Consider the following 22,947-nt stretch of genomic DNA (forward strand, 5'->3'; position numbering starts at 1 on the left):
ACGGTAACCCATTAACAGTTCTCTCTGACCAGTCATTTGCCTGCAGTGTTTTCTACCTTCTACTATAAGCTCGGCTTGCTTGGAATCACGAAAAAAAACAAACACAAATTTTGCTTATTTTAACTTTTTATTTAACTAGGACGCTAATGGAAAACCAAAAAGAGTTGAGCCATACTATGCAGTAGAAAAAGGACTTTCTATCACTTCTCAGTATCATCTGATGGTGTGAACACCACAGAAGAAGAGGACCGACTCAGAGTCATGATCAGCTTAAGTCATGGGAGCTGTATAAGCAGAGATGTTAAAATGCATCCATAGGTTTTTCTGACTGTGTGTGTGCTACACAAATGCTGTAAACTTAGACCCATAGTTTGTGTTTGTATTTCTCAGCTGTCTGCCTGCCAGTGAACACTTTCGCAGCGATGTTGGGAAAACCAAAGAAGGCTCGATCCCTCCGCTGGTCTACAGCATTGCCGACCGCTCAGACAAACAGGTCGGTCCTTCGTCCTTCACTCTGTCAACTGAGCGTTTGTAATTTTTGAATATTAAATAATATTTAAAATGGATTTTCGCACAGACTTGGAACGTGCACAGACTTTGAACTTGTTGTATTGTACACTCCTGCTTAAAAGATATTATGATGTCGTATAGTTTTAGCTATTTTAGATATTTCTTATTAAGGATATTTTGAGGTTTTCCCTACTTACTTTGGACTTTACCTTTTAGTTTGTTTAAACCCAATGTGCCCTCCAGTAACAGACAGATGCCGTTGCTAATGATTTAGCTGTTTGAGGTACTTGTCAGAGATAAAATGATACTTGACACGGGAACTCATTGATATGGAGGGGGTTACAGATCTGGGTTGTCTTTTGTGTTTTTCATATTGATGATCTTAGCGATTATGGAGCTGGGATAACTTGACTAGCATGGTTTAGTAAACAAAAAACTGTCACACTGCTGAAACTTTTTGTGTGCAACTTGCACTTTTGAATTTATGTTACGTACATACAAAAAAGTAGACTAATTAAAGTAGTAATTATGCCAGTTGGACTGTAATTAGTTGGTTCATAGAACAAAACTGAAAACAAGTCTTCTACTGAACTAAACTAACGTACTGATCAGGGCCCTGTTGTTCAAATGTAGGTTAAGTAATCTAAATAGCATGATGCTAGCTAAAATGATCCTGTAAATTGCTGCACTGCAGTAAGCATTAAATTTGGACCTTGTACAATGTGTACTCTGTAGCTGTGTGTAGTTGTCCCGTGGTGTTGTGTTGGCAGTCTAACTGTGTTTTGTTTGTATTAATTAGTGCTTGATTTGATTAAGGATCATCAGGGTCTACGTCAGGCACATTAGACCAAGTGATTTCTTAAAGGTGTGAATGAGAGAGAATCCTCTCAGAGGAACTTCATAGGCTAACATGACAGATTGGAGATGTTCAGCAGAGCTGAGTACAATGGCCAGTTTGGCAAAATTAGTCATAAAAGATCAGCCTTAAGTATGGATAGAGAGAGAGAACGTGTACATTAAAGAGACTGTAGAGTGTAAAACATTCACAGTTGGAGTACAGTTCTCCATGAAATAAGTGAATATATTAGTGCTGTCAAACGATTAAAATATTTAATTGCGATTAATCGCATTAATGTCATAGTTAACTCTTAACTCTAATAGTTAATTAATTTAGACTCTGCAATTATTTGAATACCAGCTTTTATTTGAGAATGTAATAATGAAATGTACAAACTACTACATAGTACTGTTACTTAGCTTAATCATCAGTTTCATTTAAAAGATGGTGAATGGCCATGCTTAATCCTTGTGCGTGAGCCTGACCCTTGGTGTTTTGTGGTTTCTGTGTGGTTATGATTTCGTTTTGGACCTTCAGTATGTTGTTGTTGTTATATGTGTATTTATTATTTATTGTATTGTTTGTGTGTAGGTATTTATGTGTTGTCTGTGCCTTTTTTGTTGTTGTTCCTTTTATTTTATTTTGTCCTCGGATGCTGCCATGTCCCCTCCCTCCTTTGACCTCCTGACTCCTCTCGGAAGGGTGGAGAAGGAGAAGGAGGTGAGGAGGAGGAAGTGGTTGTGGAGGTGATGTGCCTCCCTGCCAGCGGGTGCGACTTGGAGCTCTACACCCCAGAGCTGCTATACCACCACCGGCCTCTAGAGGCACCAGTAAGCCCCAGAAAATGCACACTGAATACTAAAGGTGGGAAGAAGAAGGTTCATCTTCTTGGCTGAGCTGCTAAAGCTAAAATGGACATAATTACAGCTATTACACCAACCTTTAGTAGCATTGGTGAAAATGTATAATCTTTTAAAATCAAAGAGTCATTAATTCCAAACTCATGGCATTTTGCATGTTTTCAACAAAAGCAAGCCAAATGTTTTGATGGGGATATGCAAAATGGTTAGTTAGATTTTCTACACCATCAAATGGAAGTAAAGCATTATACTATTTTTAAAGGACCATACCAATGATTGAGCATGTTTTGGCTCATTGACTACACATGGTTCCCTCTAATATATTACTGCAAAATATATGGTGTTTGAATATTTCCTATACTGATTTGTACTCAGAACTCAGATTTTCTGAGGTCAAAGTTGGAAATACGCCCCCTGACCTCGGGTTTCCGAGCTCGAGGCTCGGACAACCTCGCAGTACCCCGAATTCAAAATCCAACATGGCTGTCCCCTGTATCAACAGTTATGAAAGCTGTAGTAACCTAAAGTTATAAACACTTCTGTCTTATTTGTGTCTCACTAAATCAGTCGTTCACACAGGCATGTCCAACTTCTATCTATGGACATGTTGTTACGCTGTTTGTATGCACCAAAAACCGTGTAATGCGTTGTTATAAACTGGTATAGTTAACAATGGCTAACTGGACTAGAGCTAATGAAAATCCGACTTGTAAATGGAACCCATTCAACTCGGGTGTGACCTCATTCCCAGCTCCGGCTTCCGAGTTCCAAGGTAAATGGAACGCACTATTATTGCAACAACCACTAAAACATCATCATCTCGCCGTCTTCTCTACCCGACTGACAGCCACACTTTCTCAGCTTAAAATTACGGCAAAAGCCGCTAGAAACCGTGCAAACTCACAGTCCTCTCTACCTGATTTACAGCCACCCTTTCTTAGCTTAAAATTACTCACTGTTGTTGGCTACAGCCGCTGAACAGGCTACACGTTGTAAACAGCCCTGGCCCGCTTGCCTGGTCCTCCGGTAACGTTAGCAGTTATGGCTTGTTAGCATGGCGGCATTAGCCAGGACCAGTCGCGATCACTTTATTGGCTGTGTCTCAATTGTTTTTGCGTGTTACCAACTTTAGTACTCTATATAATTCAGTGTGAGTACACAAATGTTGAAATGCCTGAAAATGCCTGTCCCTAGTTGCCTTGATAAATTACCCTGAATCTTAATGCTTTCATATTTAAGAGGAAATTAGCCAAGCTGTCTCCATCTTTTAAATACATATCAAATATTTACCCGGGTGTTGTTACGTCTCTGGTCATGGAACTGTTAAAAACATGCCAAGGCTTTTTAGTCGGGTAGAATCTATCTCCATTGATCCCTTTTGTTTGTTTGCTGCTTCCATGGCTGTACTACAGCTGTAGCACGCTGGGTTTACGTTTTTACAGGTATATCTGGCAACCCGGCCTGGCTGTCAAACTGGGCAGTTGATACCAACACACAGGCCAAAACAGAAATTCCGTCACTACTCAAAAATACTGGCTTTAGCATTGAAAAGATAGTATTTCAGCTTAGCATGTTTCCTTAATAACTGATGACATATTGTGGTCATTTCGGGATTTTAAACAGTAAATATATTACATATTGCACCTTTATGTATTTATTTTAATATTCTAGAATTTTTCTTTTGATTAATCGGCTAATTGTTTAGTTTATAAAATGTCAGACAGTTGTGTACCTTCCTAAAACTCAAGGTCAGGTTTTGTTTCCCCAACAGTCTAAAACCCAAAGATATTCAGTTTATAATGAAATAAAGAAAAGAAAATTAGCACATCCTCACATAAGCAAAGCTGGAGGGAATATTTGATGTTTTTGCTTTTCAAATGACTTAACTAATTACAAGAATTGTACAAAAATAAAAGTGACTAAGATAACTAAACGTAGACTGGGATGGATAGCTGTGATTTCCATAGAAATTAACCAATGTCAGTTAAGGTCAAATCTGTGAAAAAAACCTTTGGTATGGTCCTTTTTTAAGTGAGGTTGGTGTCAGGTGTAGATAGTCGCGTGTAAGAGTTAAGCTCAGTGTGAGGTTTTAAATGTACTGTACTTTTGAGAAGAAGAGGCTGAAAATGTAAATAGTTTTTGATATTTTGGAGTTGTGACTTTGCAGCTCAGCCAGAAAGTAATGAGCTGAGATGAGAGGAGCAAACTGTGAGAACGGCAGCGAGAACACAGACATCCACTCAGTGGCTCATGTTCACTCTGCACCTTGGTAATAAACAGGGAGGTCATGTCAGTCTTATGTAGGGTATTTCTCCATACTAATAATAAATGTTGTATTTCAGAAACAAAATAATGGTTGAATTTTGTAAGGAAGAGTAGAGTCTGTTTAATCTAGAGGACTATTTGTTTTTTGCCTTTCATGAGAACTCAAAGGGCTCTGCGGTATCGTGACTAATGCCAATTTTTACCGAACATAACCGAGCTGAAAATTTATGTTTGCACGGTTTAATATTCCAGATTGATTAACTAATGTCTGTAGGGCTTACATTTGAAAACGTGTTGAATCCTTGTTGTTTGAATCAGAATGGCTAAGAGGGAATTTGACCACATGCTATTTAGTGCTGTTAACTTTGCTCTGAAAAAATATTATTATACAAAGAGAAAACTCAACAACAATGGCATTTGCAAATGTGAATAAAGTTTATAGTTTAGTAAGAAGTAGGAGTACGTAGACAAATGGGATTCTATTATTAATAATGATGATCACAATTCTAGGTATTTAAAGAATAATGGCCTTTTTAAAGGTTTGCCCCTCTCTTTTACTTTTTTCTTTAAAAAAAAAAAAAAAAAAAACTCTTTGTTTCCATAAGAAACAGAAAACTACGGTAGGCCTTAGTGACAAAACTCAATTCTGGTGATCCATTTTCTGATTTAAATTCTCTTTTTTTGTCTCATGTGTTTATAACTTATGAACAGGTGAAAAAAGGTCCTTTTTTAATGTTTGTTGCTGTAATACTCATTTTGGCCACAAGATGCTTAACTGCGCAACAACCCAATGTGCTAGATAGGAATAGTTTATATTAACTAGAATAGTTTTTAATTTTATCCATGCATTAAACCCTGGTGTCCACCTTAAGTTGCACTCGCAAAAGCTTTTTAAGATTCATTCTTTGGGGATTTTAGACCTTTATTTGACAAGACAGCTAAAGACAGGAAAGGGTAGAGAGAGGGGGAATGACATGCAGCAATGGGCCGCTGGCCGGAATCTAACAAGCAGCTGCTGCGTTAAGGACTGAGCCTTAGTACATGTGAGAGCTCGCTCAACCAAGTGAGCTGCTAGGGTGCCCCATTCATCACCACACTATTTCAACAACTGAAACCAAGCCACACATCTTTGATCCATGTTGTTTATAACTGGACTAAATTGAAGAACTAATTTAACTATGTAGACTACTTACTTTTATGGAACAACCACAAATGGGAAGGATGACCAAATAAACTTAATCTACAAGCAAAACGCTCTGCTTCTGAAACGCTCCAAGCGTGGTATGATGCACAGCGAAGAAAGGCAAAAAATCCACGGCCTTGTGGATTCACCTGGTTAGAAAAAAGTACCCTGGCAATACTTTTTCCACCTATTCTTAAGTCATAAACAACAATTAAGAACAGACTTACAATGGATCACCAAAATCTTTTTTCTAACTTGCCTCACAGGGGTTCTGTAGAAAACCCATAATGGAACTAAAAAGAAAGAAATGGACAAATGCATTGAATTGCAGTCAGAAGTTACTAGATTCCACATCAGGCCTGTCTTTACACTCGAACCTAAAACACAGATGGCAAAAATAAAATGTCATTAATGCTATCATTTGTTATCATTAGCTGGTCAAGCCTAACTTTAAACCTTAACTTGGTACTTGTTACTCTATTGGGAACATAGTTTAAATTGTGATGATCAAACAATCAATTGCTGAGCTACTATATCAGACAGTATCACCTCATGAGCTCAATCAGATGGATCCTGATGCATCACATCTCATTATCAGTGTAGCTACCAAAGGAATTCAATTCAATTTTGTTGGTGTTGGAATAGAAGTGTAAGCCGCCGAGTCGATGCCATTGAAAGTGAACTGCCTGTTTTTGTTTGCTCCTGTCTTGGGTTTCCTTCCTGCCTGACTGAGAGACTGAACTCATTCTAGTTCACCTGATTTCATGCTCTCTTCCCACTAAAACAGAACTCTTACTCTAAAAGCACCATCACCCTCCTCATCTGTCTTCATATTGATGAAGATGCATGCAAAGTCCCCAAGCTGCTTTTTAACAAAATAATGACCCGCTGATTCCCTGAGTTTGTGAAAAGCCTAAGAAAAAAGGAAGTGACAGAAATACCATGACATTTTGGGTTACATTTGGTTGCTTATTTTCAACAGGAACCTGTCACTTTGGACTAAAAGGTTTATACGTTTGTCTGTAAACTTAAACACTAATGATGCATACTCAACATAAAAGAGACCCCAAAGTTAAAATGTAGTTGCTGTGACAAGATTCAGGTAAAGACCAGTCACCAACTGTGGAATGCATCTGCATATTTAGATATTAAAATCTAAATATTTTTTTTTATTTTTTTATTTAAAACAAATACAGTTTCAGATACAGATAGGACAAGATGAAATGGTGTTTCTGTGTGTGGTCACAGGGTGACCTGTTGGCAAAAAGTTGTTTGTGTTTGTTTTAATTTGTCTGTGAATAATAAGTGGGTGTTGTTTTTAGTTGTCTGTTCTATCAATAGTTTTATTATCTATGTAACACGCAGTCTGAAAAAAGGGGTGGGTTTCTTGTTGAACGGTTTAAATTAATTTTAAGAAACTTCTCAACTGGTGAAGTTCATTACAAAGGCCTTTGCAGTTGAGGTGAATAGAGACAGGCATTTATTGCTAATTTACCTATATTTATCATATTTTAGTAATAGTGATTGCTGACATTCCCTTATTTTTGATTTGCTGATAATGGTGTTTGCTGTTACTGCAAACTAAACACTTCATCCATGTTTATTTGTTATCGTGTTAAATTTAGGATAATATACATTTAAATGGAAAATTACATTAGTACAACAACAGACATTTCGTACTCACCAGTCTGCTGCTAGAGTTTATTTTTGCAAATACAGTCATGTGCATATATAGTCATGTGATTGATACAGTTGTTTGGTGAGAAGACTGATCATTTCAGTGTGAACAGTCTGCTGGTAATGGCATACTTAATTGTTAATTTAGTAGGCAGTATGCATGTACATACTGATTGAGTATGTAGTACCCAGTACGCAATTTTTAACGCAGACCTCATCCATCCCTGTCCTGGTAGGCTTTTAATTTAAAAAAACATCTGCAGTAAATGTTTACTTCCATTAATGGTAGTTTAACAATGAATAATATAAAAGTAAAAGTAGAAGTGATTAGAGTTAGGTAGTGAATGAAAACAGAAATGCTATGGTAATGTACATTATCCTTACAACCATGTTCAAAGTTATCCTTGTATTTTTACACCCAATTTAAAGGATAGTTTGGATATTTTAAAGTGGTGTTGTATGAGGTACTTATAGTCTTAGTCCTACAGTAGATGGTGGTCGGCACACCCCCAGTTTGGCGAAATGGACCAAAGTACCGACACGGAAGCTAAGCAATGTGCTACTGTGGATGGTGGCATCAGCTAAAACAGGAGAGAGTCAATGACAGTGATGGTCCGTTTTTATGGTTTGAGGTTTTGGTCCTCACACAATGGTGAGCACACCATTTGGTTCAAACTGTTTGTGTCTGGGGAGAGAGGGATGGGCTACAATTTTTCCTGCCCGCCTCAGCGTCCTGGAGGTGTGAAGGTCCTGGAGAGCGGTCAGATTGCAGCCATTCACCTTCTTAGCAGATGATACGCTGCAGTCTGCCCTTGTCCTTAGCAGCGGCTGCAGCGTACCAGATGGTGATGGAGGAGGTGAGGATGGACTCAATGATGGCAGTGTAGAAGTGAACCATCATTGTCTTTATCAGGTTGAACTTCTTCTTCAGGAAGTACCTCTGTTGTCCTCTGTTGCGCTTTTTTTGATGAGGGAGCTGATGGAGCCCAGGAAGTGAAAAGACTCCACAATGTTGACTGTGGAGTCACCCAGGATGAGGGTGGGCCTACATCCTTCCTTAAGGCCACAGCCATCTCCACTGTCTACAAGGTGTTCCAAGTTGTTCTGACTGCACTGGGCCACCAGGTGGTCAATCTCTTGCCTGTAGGCGGACTCATCCCCACTAGAGATGAGTCCAATCAGGGTGGTGTCTTCGCGAACTTTAGGAGCTTGACGGACTGGTGATTGGAGGTGGAGAGTTTGGTGTACAGGGAGAAGTAGTAGGTGGGCCTCTTCTTAGGTAGCTAAAATATGTTTTGCTGCTGCCCCCAACTGCAGTACATTGCTAAGCTTCCGTGTCCAATTCTCCAAGCATGTGCCGACCGACATTTACTGTAGGTAATACAGTGACTAAGGATTATTACCTCATATAACCCCACTTCAAAACATCCAAACTATGCCTTTAAATTTAGAGTTTTTGCCATATATAATCAGGGTGAATGGGTAGAAACCCCACCCATCTGCAGCACAGAGCCAATTAAAACAAACACAACAAATTCTTGCAAGTTATCATGGGTTGATATTCTCCTCCTGTCTTTCACTGCCACTGTGCTGTCTGCTCAAAACATAAGACTCACTGATGTTGTATTTTTCTATTCACATCGTGTGTGTGTGTGTGTGTGTGTGTGTGTGTGTGTGTGTGTGTGTGTGTGTGTGTGTGTGTGTGTGTGTGTGTGTGTGTGTGTGTGTGTGTGTGTGTGTGTGTGTGTGTGTGTGTGTGTGTGTGTGTGTGTGTGTAAAAAAACAAAAAAAAAAAAAAAAAAACATTTGGTGGCACTTTGCATACTCTCTGTGATTGTGTATAGCGTTCAGATGAGCTGAACTAACCGATTGTCGTATACACCGGACACCTCAGCCATTTCCCGCTTCTGTACCTCTTTAAATTTTGTTGTTGCTCTGACTATGGCAGGCCATCCTACTTACACTTCCACAGGTACACAAGCTTTCATTCTGTCCATTGAACACCATTCTATGGAAATTCTGTCTTCCAGCAGTAGTTATTTGGTCAGTTTTATCTTTATTCTTTAATCTTTATTAAGAGGGTCGGAAATCAATGAGTTGCAGCAGACTTTTGATTGGGATCATAAGGCACCAGGACACAGCTGAAGCAAACAGGACCAACTTGTGCAGGAAACCTTGTGAGCATAGGCTGGCTTGTGAAACAGCTAAAGTGATACATGATCTTTCCTCACATATGGTCATGGCTGGTAATGAGACAAAAATGTGCCCTTGTTTTGGTGATTCCTAGCAAAACTTTTCATTTGGTCCTTCTTACACATTGGAGCCCTGGTGAGTTTCCTGGTCAAACCAGTCAGGCTCTAATGTATCCAGATGAATAGATTTGACACAAATGTCTATGGGTCTTCGTCTTGTCCATGATTGGACAGGCGTAACACCTCACTGCTGCTGAACCGAGCAAAGGGAAACTGACTACCTGTTAATGGATAGTGGTAACCACTGTAAATAACACCTGATCCACTCCTCCTGTTGAGGGCCAAATATCATGAAGGTAATGTGACTGATTAAGGCTCTATGTAGTTAAGAAAGCTGGTCACGTTTAGGCTCTCAAGATTGAAGGATTTACTGTATGTGAGATATCCACCTGCATTTGGCATTAAAAAAAATCACACAATTTCTCAAAGTCAAACCATTCGAATCAGTTACTCAGCGAGTACCTGCACGTTTGCTCCTCGCACTCGACTCACACCTGACAGAGCTGACCTCAACCACCCCTCACACAGCCTCTTCAGCCTCTTGCCATCTGAGAGATGGTACCAGAGCATCCAAGCCTGTTCCACCAGACTGGCAAACAGCTTCATTACCCAGGCAGTCAGGAAGCTCAACACCCTCCCCCTTACATCAGGATCTGCACTGGCCACTTTATATAAAAGATGACACTCAGCAACTCTTCCTTTTTATATTGCACATTTCAAATATCTTAGTTTTCTGTACTGTATGAATTTGCCTTACATTTGCACTATTTATTAGTTATTAATGTATTGTATATATTACTTATGTTTCTTTATTTTATTTGTACATTGCTCTTTATGTCTGGCACATATTGCAGGATTGACCATAAAGTTTACTTGACTTGACAAAGAGGTTATAATGAACTGAGAAAAGAATGACTCTTGAAAGTGATTCAGTTCAGTTCGTTCCCCCAAAACATGCGTTCTTTTGAACTACTTCTCGAACAACCCAAGACTGCGGCACTTCGTCAGTTGTACCCTCGCTTGAAACCTCAACCGAGGTGGTACCAATAAAAGTACCAGGTACTATCTACGTTTGCCAATGGATAACCAAAAAAGTGCTGTACCATGCAGTAGAAATGCAGCATAAGACATGAAGTGACTATGCTATAAGCCTGTGAATAAAAGGACCGTAAACTGAGCAAACCAGCTGAGCGTTAAAAAGGTGGAAATAGTTTAGGTATTGAGGTCAGATATGACTAAGTTTCCATATTGGTACCTGGGAATATCACTTATATTTTGGTTAGCTTCAGTCACATGAGCCTCATCCTATTTGTCCTGTAGTTTTAACCCCACCAGTCCTTCCTCTTAGCAGCATTTAGCACATGTTCTGATGGGGGAAGCAACAGTTTGGGTGCGATCATTGGAATTTTACAGTGGCTACAGTTGCTCTACTGCTGGACTTCGTGTACCTCTGATCCTATCAGCCCTGACCTGATGAAAAAGCCCCAGTAAGACCCACACAGCATGTTAGATGCAACCAGTATTTACTATCAAATGATTTGTACATGTTTTCAGCCCATAGAGGAGTCAGATGTCCAGCTGAATCAGAACTGTGTGGTTCTGTTTTCCTGCAGTGTGCTGTGTGTTGTTGCTGTTTTGTTTGAAGGCAACCAGAGAGCAAAACCAAACATTTCAGCTTCACATTCTCAGACTAAGAACCATTATAGCATGAAAAACTAAACTAACAAACAGTATTTAAAGGAATACTCCAATTGTTAAGAAAAATTTGCTCTGATGAATTTTAGGCTGAAATTCCCCCAAACACCACTGTTGAAGGTGTTACTTGGGAGATGTGGTGCTTCAGGCTTTCATACAGTGCCTTGCGAAAGTATTCGGCCCCCTTGAACTTTTTGACCTTTTGCCACATTTCAGGCCTCAAACATAAAGATATAAAACTGTAATTTTTTGTGAAGAATCAACAACAGGTGGGTCACAATCATGAAGTGGAACGAAATTTATTGGATATTTCAAACCTTTTAAACAAATAAAAAACTGAAATATTGGGCGTGCAAAATTATTCAGCCCCCTTAAGTTAATACTTTGTAGCGCCACCTTTTGCTGCGATTACAGCTGTAAGTCGCTTGCGGTATGTCTCTATCAGTTTTGAACAGCGAGACTGACATTTTTGCCCATTCCTCCTTGCAAAACAGCTCGAGCTCAGTGAGGTTGGATGGAGAGCGTTTGTGAACAGCAGTTTTCAGTTCTTTCCACAGATTCTCGATTGGATTCAGGTCTGGACTTTGACTTGGCCATTCTAACACCTGGATATGTTTATTTGTGAACCATTCCATTGTAGATTTTGCTTTATGTTTTGGATCATTGTCTTGTTGGAAGACAAATCTCCGTCCCAGTCTCAGGTCTTTTGCAGACTCCATGCAGGTTTTCCAGATTCCAGAAGGGTCCTGTATTTGGCTTCATCCATCTTCCCATCAATTTTAACCATCTTCCCTGTCCCTGCTGAAGAAAAGCAGGCCCAAACCATGATGCTGCCACCACCATGTTTGACAGTGGGGATGGTGTGTTCAGGGTGATGAGCTGTGTTGCTTTTACGCCAAACATAACGTTTTGCATTGTTGCCAAAAGTTCGATTTTGGTTTCATCTGACCACAGCACCTTCTTCCACATGTTTGGTGTGTGTCCCAGGTGGCTTGTGGCAAACTTTCAACGACACTTTTTATGCATATCTTTTAAGAAATGGCTTTCTTCTTGCCACTCTTCCATAAAGGCCAGATTTGTGCAGTATACGACTGATTGTTGTCCTATGGACAGAGTCTCCCGCCTCAGCTGTAGATCTCCGCGCAGTTCATCCAGAGTGATCATGGGCCTCTTGGCTGCATCTCTGATCAGTCTTCTCATTGTATGAGCTGAAAGTTTAGAGGGACCGGGTCGGTTCGTAGATTTGTAGTGGTCTGATACTCCTTCCATTTCAATATTATCGCTTGCACAGTGCTCCTTGGGATGTTTAAAGCTTGGGAAATTCTTTTTGTATCCAAATCCGGCTTTAAACTTCTCCACAACAGTATCTCGGACCTGCCTGGTGTGTTCCTTGTTCTTCATGATGCTCTCTGCTTTTAAACGGACCTCTGAGACTATCACAGAGCAGGTGCATTTATACGGAGACTTGATTACACACAGCTGGATTCTATTTATCATCATTAGTCATTTAGGTCAACATTGGATCATTCAGAGATCCTCACTGAACTTCTGGAGAGAGTTTGCTGCACTGAAAGTAAAGGGGCTGAATAATTTTGCACGCCCAATTTTTCAGTTTTTTATTTGTTAAAAAAGTTTGAAATATCCAATAAATTTCGTTCCACTTCATGATTGTGTCCCACTTTTTGTTGATTCTTCACAAAAAATTACAGTTTTATATCTTTATGTTTGAAGCCTGAAATGTGGCAAAAGGTCGAAAAGTTCAAGGGGGCCGAATACTTTCGCAAGGCACTGTATGATGACTTTCTTTTTTTCCACCACCATCCTCCAGCTCCTGATCTGTCCTCCTGTGACGCGGTTCTTCTTCGGCCGACGGGAGCCCCTCCATAAGTTGCTGATCCAGGGAGACTCAGCGGGCAGACTGTCCCTGTGGAGCATCCCAGACACCTCGCCTCTGCAACCGCTGTCGACCGCTGCAGGTAAGGAGGGCGTGACTGACGTCACACAATAATTTCCCTAGAGAAGTGTTGCCTGCCACTGTTGGTCTTAATGAACTACAAAAATACGCAGTCCACTGGTGTTCTTACAGTGACATTACAGAATGATATTTTTTTTTCCCATCACAAATGACCTAAAAGCTAGTTTTACAAAAAATGATTGTTTATAAAAAAAAAAGTTGAAAAGAGAAACAACCAAAAGAACACTGATAAGAACACACTTCTTGCCATCAGTAATCCCTCTTAGTAATCATTTATACAAAAATATATATAACTTAGGTTTAGGGTTAGAAAAGAAAACCATTGGTAATAATGTATACGACATACCAATTTCAATTCAACATTAAAATAGAAGAAATAAAGTTATGTTTCCTGCATGGTTTATCATAAATCATATTGATTTCTCTTTTTCATTGGCCATGAAGTCCATATGCTTCACATAGTTGATAAATGGTCCGCTGATCTTTATTGGATTACGTTTTGTTAGCGTGTGGCGTGTTAGAAAAATGCATACCCTGAGACAGTGGGGAAACACTGAGGCTGAGTGACATCTAGTGGTCAAAATGTGTCATGGGACTGTTGGCTGGCTGGTTGGTTGGCTGGTTGGCAGTTCATGTTTTTGACATTTTTTTGTTCCTTAAATGGGTTCATGATTTGGAGAATATGAATTTAATTTTGTAAAAATGAAAGTTCAGAAAAAGACCAAAATTTGCCCTTTTTTAAAACTTGCCTCTAGTGCAAATGAACACAACTTCACATAGATTTGACTTAATTTACTTTTATTTTTTAATTAGTAGGTTTGATCCAACCAAAAACAGTAAATTGATATCTAAAACAACAATAAAAAAGTTATATAAAAAAGATAACTATTACATGCTCCCTATATGTAATATGGAATGATAATACATTGTTTTTAATTAAATGTTCTAACTATTTGATCCATTTAGTTAGTAGATGATGGCTTCAATAATAGTCATATGCCTTAAATATGACATTTGCTGCGTGAAATTTCTTTTATGTTGTATTTCTTTTATGTTGTATTTCTTTTATGTTCCATTTCTTTGCTTCAAGTGTAGTGTTTTATTACTTTATTCAACACTTTTTTTTTAAAGGCTTTATTCAGGCTGTATCTCTGCCTCTCTCTGTCTCTGTGCAGAGCTGCATGTGTCGTCCACCATCAGTCTCCAGGAGGCGTTTGATAAGTTGACCCCCGTGTCTGCAGGGATCATCGACCAGCTAAGTGCTCTTCCTGGAAAAGAAGGACCGATCAAGGTTTGAACTCAGACAAATTCCCTGGCTAAAATGAAATGTTTATAGTATGCACTTTCAAAATGAATTTATGAAAGTGTTTAGTTTAGCACTGAAAAGTCATACAGCTGGAATAGATGTTGATTCTGCTCCTGGTTTTCATATGTTTCTCCTCATTTTCTTGTGAAAGCCAGTTGGGATTCTGGATATCCTCCCTTAGATTGTATTTGTGCACTGAATATTTAGGTAGGTAGGTAGGAAGGTAGATAGGTAGATAGCTGATAGGTAGGTAAGTAGATGGATAGATGGATAGATGGATAGATGGATAGATGGATAGATGGACTTCATTAAACCCAATTTGAGAAATTACTGTTACAGCAGCAAGTTACACACACATACAGAAAATACAAGAAATATACTAGAAATAAGTAAGATTATAAAGTAAAAAAACAAACAAAAAAAGGATATAATATAAATAATAATTGATATACTTGGATAACTGGCATTATAGTTTGGTTGTTAGGTTTCTGACTGTGTGTGTGTGTGTGTGTTTTGTTCCCGCAGGTGACAGCCAGCGTGTATATCCCCTCCCAGGGTCGCCTGGTGTGTGGCAGAGAAGATGGTAGCATCATCCTGGTTCCTGCCACTCAGACCGCCATTGTCCAGCTTCTGCAGGGGGAGCACATGCTCAGGAGAGGTGAGGGAGGGAGGGAGAGACACAGGGAGCTAGAAGCTGTTCAGTGTTGAGAAAGTAGCTTGATGGTGTTTTAAGCCCCCAACGTCTCCTTCCAGGCAGCACTGCGACCGTTGACTTCAAGGCACCTAACCCTAACCCTAACCTTAACCCTAACCGTAACCATTACCAGATTGACAAAAAGTCAACAGTAAACAGGCCATCTACATTAAACTATCAATAAATAAACAAAACTGGGCTGCCAACTAAACTTTAATAGCTTGAATCATTGCTGTCAGGAGCTAGTGGAGCTCTGGACTAAAGAAGAAATGATACAATGTTGCCTTTTAGTTCTGGTTCGTTTTGTGTTCACACTGATTATTATAAACAAATTAGGAGCTGTAAACATGGGTTCATATGGACTTACAAGTAACACATTGATTGGACAGTTTAAGCGATGTCATCCAGCATCATCAGGTCAGTAAGTCATGCTGCACTCTTCTACTTCAATAAATGACAACAGCATTGTTCGTCCAGATTGCAACTCAACCTCATGTATCGTGAATAATGAAGAACAGGTAGACGCAAGAAGAAAAGGATGCATCTTGTGGTGTAATAGTAGGGAAGGATATTTTACGGTTTATGTTTCACTCAATTATTGATGAGGAGCTGTTTGCAATTTCAACAAAGTTGTTGCACACCATAAAGTCTTAGTGACAGGGGCATATGATCAAAAACTCTTGACTTGAAAAAATAAATAAAAATAAATCCAGCACAATCCGCATCACTTTATTGATGACGTTTGGGTCCTTAGATAATGAGGAACTGCTAAAATAAGAACTCCTTCTCTCGATCTGATTAATTAGAGGAAATTCCTGTACTCATGTGGTGATGCGCATGCAGATTACCAATTGAATGCTTCAGATTTCCTTCTAAAATGACATATCTACTATCAAATAGGTTGTATCTCATAACTCTTAAATTGCCTCCTTGAGTCCTTCGCTTGCCTCCCTTCTGCGTATCTTATGTCTTCATTGATTCTGAGTGTTGCGTCTGTCCGTCCCGCAGGCTGGCCGCCCCATCGTACCCTGCGAGGTCACCGGAACAAGGTGACGTGCGTCCTGTATCCGTACCAGATCTCCCCCCGCTACGACCAGCGCTCGCTGGTGTCTGGAGGAGTGGACTTCTCCGTCATCGTCTGGGACATTTTCACCGGAGAGATGAAGCACATTTTCTGTGTCCACGGAGGAGAGATCACCCAGCTCATTGTCCCACCTGAAAACTGCAGTGTAAGACCTCTGACATGTAGCTTTATGTTTCTTTTGTGCCTGTTCTTTTTCAGGATAGCTCACTAGACACAGTCTCTTTTTTTTTTTTTCAGTCTTGAGTTGCTTGTTTTTCTTTGCTCTGTTTGTTGTTTGTTGCATTTGTGTGTGATGAATATACCGAGAGGGAGAAGTGTGTTTTGTTGCTGACATTAGATGTAAATGTTATGGGGGTGATGTTATTGTTGGAGAGAATTTTAATGACATTGTGTTGTGGTCAAATGTTGAATGCACAGACACACACACACACACACACACACACACACACACACACACACACACACACACACACACACACACACACACACGGTCGTCCATTAAACCAAACATTATGCCGTTTAACTGACATTAAGATCCAATGGTCAGAATTGTGTGGTTACCATAGAAATGAGATGTCAGATGCTGATGAGAATGACCTATCACACACATGCTTTAATTAAGACCTTTCATGTTTTGTGTCTGTTCTCTTTTTTGAAATATTACAAAAGTCATTTGGCTCTTTCTCTGAGAAGTTCTCTCCAAAGCAAATGTTACATCAGTATCCTGTTTCAATTAACAGCTGGCCTACTGAGCATCTGCAGTGAGTTAATGTCTCTCAGAGCCAACAATAATTCTGCAGGAGAAACCTCTGTGAGAGCTACTGTGTTTCTTTGAATAAGTCATTACATCACTGACCTGTCAGGTTATTGGTTATTAAGGACAGAAAATCATTCGAAACCCTGCTTTCAGGTTGGGGTTTGACTTTTGTACACTATTACTCTCATTTGGATTTGACTACAAGATTGTACTTTTCCTTTTTAAAGCTCTGAACGGGCTAGCTCTAGCATATCTCTGTGACCTTTTAGGGGTCACCCCCAGAATACTGAAGTAATCTGAAAAGCTGCTCCTTTCCATCCCAAACACCCATATGAGGTGTAAAGGTGACCATGCTTTTTCTGAGGCCAGGCCCAAGTTGTGGAACTGCCTCCCTCTACATTTTCGATCAGCCCCCATCAAATCAGGCAAAAAAAACACTTGTTTCTCTGGCTTTCTGACAAAGAAATGATCGGTCTATAATTTAATGGTAGGTTCATTTGAACAGTGAGAGACCGAATAACACCAAAAACAATCCAGACAAGGATTTGTCCCACTCCTTTTTGCAGGTGTTCTCCAAGTCATTAAGGTTTTGAGGCTGACGTTTGGTAACTTGAACCTTCAGCTCCCTCCATAGATTTTCTATGGGATTAAGGTCTACAGACTGTCTAGGCCACTCCAGGACCTTAATGTGCTTCTTCTTCAGCCACTCCTTTGTTGCCTTGGCTGTGTGTTTTGGGCCATTGTCATGCTGGAATACCCATCCACGGCCCATTTTCAATGCCCTGGCTGAGCGAAGGAGGTTCTCACCCAAGATTTGATGGTACATGGCCCCGTCCATCGTCCCTTTTGATGCGGTGAAGTTGTTCTGTCCCCTTAGCAGAAAAACAACCCCAAAGCATAATGTTTCCACCTCCATGTTTAATGGTGGGGATGGTGTTCTTGGGGTCGTAGGCAGCATTCCTCCTCCTCCAAACACGGTGAGTTGAGTTGATGCCAAAAAGCTTGAGTTTGGTCTCATGAGATGTATACAGGCATTGCTGTTTTAGACATCAACTACTCTAAATGTGGCGATACGTCCTACAATTATATCCTATACAGATATATATCCTACACGAGTAGTAAACTACTGCCCACAGCGCTGATTAGTGGATGAAATAGTCGACTACTTAACTCTGTGAAACCCCTAAATGCAAGAAGGAGCCAAAGTCAGGAATTATCATAGACACACAGGCTTTAACATTATTGAAACCTAAAAGAATATTAAAGGATTCAGATTCAATAAAGCAATTCAATTCTATCTTTTCCTCCAAATATTTCCCCGCCACCCTTTAAATTTTTCCCCCCGTTTTTTTTTTATATTTTTTTTCTTTTTTTTCTCTCTCCCCCCCGCGGGGGCTTTTTTAGCACTGCTATCTGCTGGGCAGCGACCACTCCGTTGGCCTGCTCAGTCTCAGGGAGAGGAAGTGCATCATGCTGGCGTCGCGACACCTCTTCCCCATCCAGGTCATCAAGTGGCGTCCGGCAGATGACTACCTGGTGGTGGGATGCTCTGACGGCTCCGTCTACGTCTGGCAGATGGATACAGGTGAGAACTCGGTGACCTCTTCTTGCTTGGAGTTTGGTAAATGCTGAACCATTAGCATGAGTTAAAGTGCAGCTGCAGATGCCATCCTTACTGTACCTTTCTCCAATGGCAATGGCTGGCAATGAACTAAAGCAATCCATTCCCACAAATATTTCTCTCTACTATCCTGTGGCAATTCAACAGAAGTTAGTGTGTCCCATTACTTCAGAAGGTTCATTAGCTTCAACTGCTTTAACCTCAGCATGATCGCTTATTTCAGAAAAAAGCCTCGGTCGTATCAGTGAAAACAGGTCAAAACGTTTACATCTGGTAACTGGGAAAACTGTGAAACTGCCGTGACAGCATCTTCAATGCGACGCAGCTTTTAAAAAAAAAATGCCGGGTAATGCAAGATGTCCCAAGTCAGGCTAGTAACAATTCTCACTGGCCAATTAGTGGTCTACAGTATTTTAACGCCAAGTATCGGCTCAGATCGCTTGGAACCTTGACCGAGGCGGTACCAAAAAAAGTACCAGGTACCTTCAAATTTTTGCTAATGGAAATGCAAAAATAACCGTTGTAATGTGTAACGAACTGAACTGAACTGGAATGCTCGGTGGAAACTCAAACTTTAGAGAGTGTATTTGGCACCCCATGCTGTGAACAAATCCAGTTTTTAGGCTAAAGTAACCAAGCCGCCATTGCAGTGGTGGCATCTCGCTTGTTAACCTGCACGATGATATGTTCTTAAGGAATCTTCCTTTTTAACCCAAAAATACAGTATGTCTTTAAGACTAGAGGTGTTGAAATTAATCAAATAATCGATAATCGGCAGGGTCATAATCAATTCATTCTGTTTACAATTTAATGTAGGCCTAACAACATTTCTGTTTACATCTTCTGTTATGTTTTGCACATTCAGGAAGTGCCATGTGCTCAGTGCTGTAGTTTTATGTATCCAATTTATTTAGTATTGGAGCACTGCAGAATGTTTTTTTTTTCAAGCTTGAAAAGATATGAATTAAATAACCTACTTGGCTTTAATAGAAAAATGTATTTGACGCATCATGATGCTGACATGATGATCATAATCGAATTGGGAGATCAGTGAAGATTCACACCTCTACTAAAGACCATTAACAATCTACTATATGTTGAAAGTCTAGTCCTTGAAATGTTTTTGAAATAAAGGTTAAAAACCTTAAACCTTTTTTCAGCTGCTTTAACAATTAACTTCAACTTTAAAAAGGAGAGCAAATTTCAAAATCCTGTGTTTCAGTTTATCTTGTTCTTATCCTCTGTTTACTTGTTACCATGACAACACCATCTGCAGTATGTGCATGTCGAGGTAACATTAGCTTGAGAGATGACTAGCCTGTGTGTGTGTGTGTGTGTGTGTGTGTGTGTGTGTGTGTGTGTGTTGTGTGTGTGTGTGTGTGTGTGTGTGTGTGTGTGTGTGTGTGTGTGTGTGTGTGTGTGTGTGTGTGTGTGTGTGTGTGTGTGTGTGTGTGTGTGTGTGTGTGTGTGTGTGTGTGACCTGAATGAGCTGTAGTGCTGGGAGATTGCAGGGTAGCTAAGTGTGAAATTAAGGAAGGTGTGTGTGTGTACTCAGGCGTTGGACATGTAATAGGGCCATGGCTCACAGCCCCTTCATCGCACACACACACACACCCAGGTATAATGGTACCACTTCTTCTCTCACTCAATACCAGAGCCAATACTGATGTCAGCTCTGCCAGCTAATGATGCCTCCCTCTCTTTCTGTAAAAGTAGAGGATTGTTGCAGTCAGAGATGGAGATGACTATATGTGACCTGAATCATATTTAAGAGACAACAGATGACATCTAGGCAAGGGGAGTAGGAGATGACGTGAGAGAAGATTGATAGAAATAGGAGAGTGCAGGAGTGTAGAGAAAGATTGATGGAAACAGAGAGCAAGTGGGTGGTAGGAATGGAGAGAAAGAGAGAGAAAACGAACAGGCAGAAGGAGGCTGAGGTAAAAGAAGTATGATTACCCTGGTAAACTACATGGCCAAAAGTATGTAGAGACATATGCGATAGCTGAATATGGCATTCCAAAAGCATGGGCAATGATCTGCTGCTATAACAGGTTTTTGCTCCCATCAGCCATGACAGCATTAGTGCGGTCCAACACTGACGTTATTGATGTTTAGGCAATAAGGCCTGACTCAGTCGGTGTTCCAGTTCATCCCAAAGGTGTTGGATCGGGCTGAGGTCAGAGCTCTGTGCAGACCAGTCAAGTTCTTCTACGCCAAAATATCACTGTAGAATTTAGATTGTCCTTTATTAGAACCAACAAGCCCAGACCAAAAACACACCAAAGTGTGTGAACATTGGTCCAGTGTGTGATGTGTGTTAAGATGCAGTTCCAAATATAATATCTATATATTGGCAAGATTTAAAAATGGTTCATCAAAGTCTGGTGTAGGTCTGGACAGTAAACCAAATATATTAAATTACCAGCAATATGAAACCCAAGCACCCAGCAGTCCAGTCTTGCAAAATTCCAGGAATATTCAAGGTGAAAAATAAATAAATAATGGATATCTGCTCAGAATGTATTTACCATGTCATAAGCATTAAGAAACAGTTTACCATATCATAGCACACTTAATCCATTTATTTGCTATATATATATATATATTTTTATATATATTTATTTATTTATTATTAAATCATTTAATTTTGACCATATGGCCTTAGCAATAAACAAGCCGTTCTTCAATGTCGCCAACTGTTGTTTAGTACCCTCCTTTTTTTTAAACTTTATTAAAAAGTATCTATTCAGGCACCGTGAAGGCACCGGTACCGCTTTAGCACCGGTATCCAAACCAAACAATACCCAACCCTAATATTGACTCTAGATTCAAATGTGTGACTAGATTCACACATTTTTCTTTTGTTTACCGTAAATAAATAAAGAAATAAATACAAATCTTAAAATCAAGTTCATAAAGGCCGTTTCTTTGCGTTCATTTGATTCCCAATCAATATACACTGGTAAGAATTGCTTACAATTGTTAATATGTACTTAAAAACAGTTCTGAAATGCAACATAATAGAATTTTAATCATGTGCTAAAACATGCGATTAATCGTGATTTAACTGTAGAAATTCAGCGATAAAAACAATTAATAGTTTGACAGCCCATATATATATATATATAGCTAAATGAACAACACACAGTTGTTCATTCATTCACCATCATTCATTAAAAAAAAATTAAATAATAGGACAAAAAGAAATCAAGGGATATTTAGAATAGATAAAAGTGTGCGATTAATTGCGATTCATTGAGTTAACTATGACATTAATGCGATTAATCGCGATTAAATATTTTAATCGTTTGACAGCACTAATATATGAATATAGATTACAGAGCAGCTTCTTTCCTGAGGCTGTAAACCTTGGCGCAACTAATCCTAGTTTTTGTTTAGTTTTACATGCATTTTGTTGTGCAGCCCTGTGTCGTAGAATGACAATAAATAAAATAGATTAATTTAAACCCCTCAATCAAGCTACATCCCACATGGTAACAGCTAGCTAAAAAATAATAGTAGAAGGTATAAACTATTGTACTTTACTTTAGGCTACTATCTTCTGGTTAACTGAAATATCCCTAATCTGTGTAGTAGATGATATATGAAATATCATGCACAAAGTTGACATTCTAGCCTGCAGGTGGTGCTAGATAAAAGGTCAGAGAGTGTCTAAAATTGAAAGGGTTTTCCCTCATGGGACCAAGAGTAGCTCAGGAAATAACCATATTAATATGGACAGGAGTTGTTCAGATATCTCCTGACCAAAATGTTGATTCCTTGTCAATAATTGGTCTCCGTTTTGCCTGCATCAATGGTCTGAGACAGGTTTGTTAACTTGCTTGTGTTTTTAGGAGCTTTGGACCGCTGTGTGATGGGAATAACAGCAGTAGAGATCCTGAATGCCTGTGACGAACTGGCTCCTGCCACTGTGGACGCTCTGACCCACTCAGCTGTGAACCTGAAGCAGGCGATGACTCGCCGCAGCCTGGCAGCACTGAAGAACATGGCACAGCACAAACTGCAGACACTCGCCACCAACCTGCTGGCTGCAGACAACGCCGACAAGGTACAGACAAACCACGAACCGTCACACTACAGCAGAAGGGAGGCTTTGTTTGGTAAATGACTTCAGCTTTCAGCCAAGTGCACTAGTGCTAGGGGATTAGCCAATTAAGTCAACAGAATATTATTTGTTGTCATTTATTAAGCAGAAATACCAAATTT

General features: G+C 39.7%; 1 protein-coding gene across 1 annotated transcript in view; it reads left to right on the forward strand.

The window, feature by feature from the left end:
- The window catches only part of LOC120545634 (WD repeat-containing protein 7), a 151,384-nt gene that overhangs the window by 8,730 nt on the left and 119,707 nt on the right, over positions 1 to 22,947 (forward strand). Inside the window, exons 9-15 of the mRNA XM_039780167.1 lie at positions 391 to 493; positions 13,109 to 13,256; positions 14,431 to 14,546; positions 15,087 to 15,219; positions 16,264 to 16,519; positions 18,521 to 18,681; positions 22,575 to 22,789. Of these exons, the coding sequence (XP_039636101.1) occupies positions 391 to 493; positions 13,109 to 13,256; positions 14,431 to 14,546; positions 15,087 to 15,219; positions 16,264 to 16,519; positions 18,521 to 18,681; positions 22,575 to 22,789 (1,132 nt within the window). The remainder of the gene's footprint in view (positions 1 to 390; positions 494 to 13,108; positions 13,257 to 14,430; positions 14,547 to 15,086; positions 15,220 to 16,263; positions 16,520 to 18,520; positions 18,682 to 22,574; positions 22,790 to 22,947) is intronic.

The sequence above is a fragment of the Perca fluviatilis genome, chromosome 17, assembly GCF_010015445.1.
Source record: "Perca fluviatilis chromosome 17, GENO_Pfluv_1.0, whole genome shotgun sequence".
Lineage (NCBI taxonomy): Eukaryota > Metazoa > Chordata > Actinopteri > Perciformes > Percidae > Perca > Perca fluviatilis.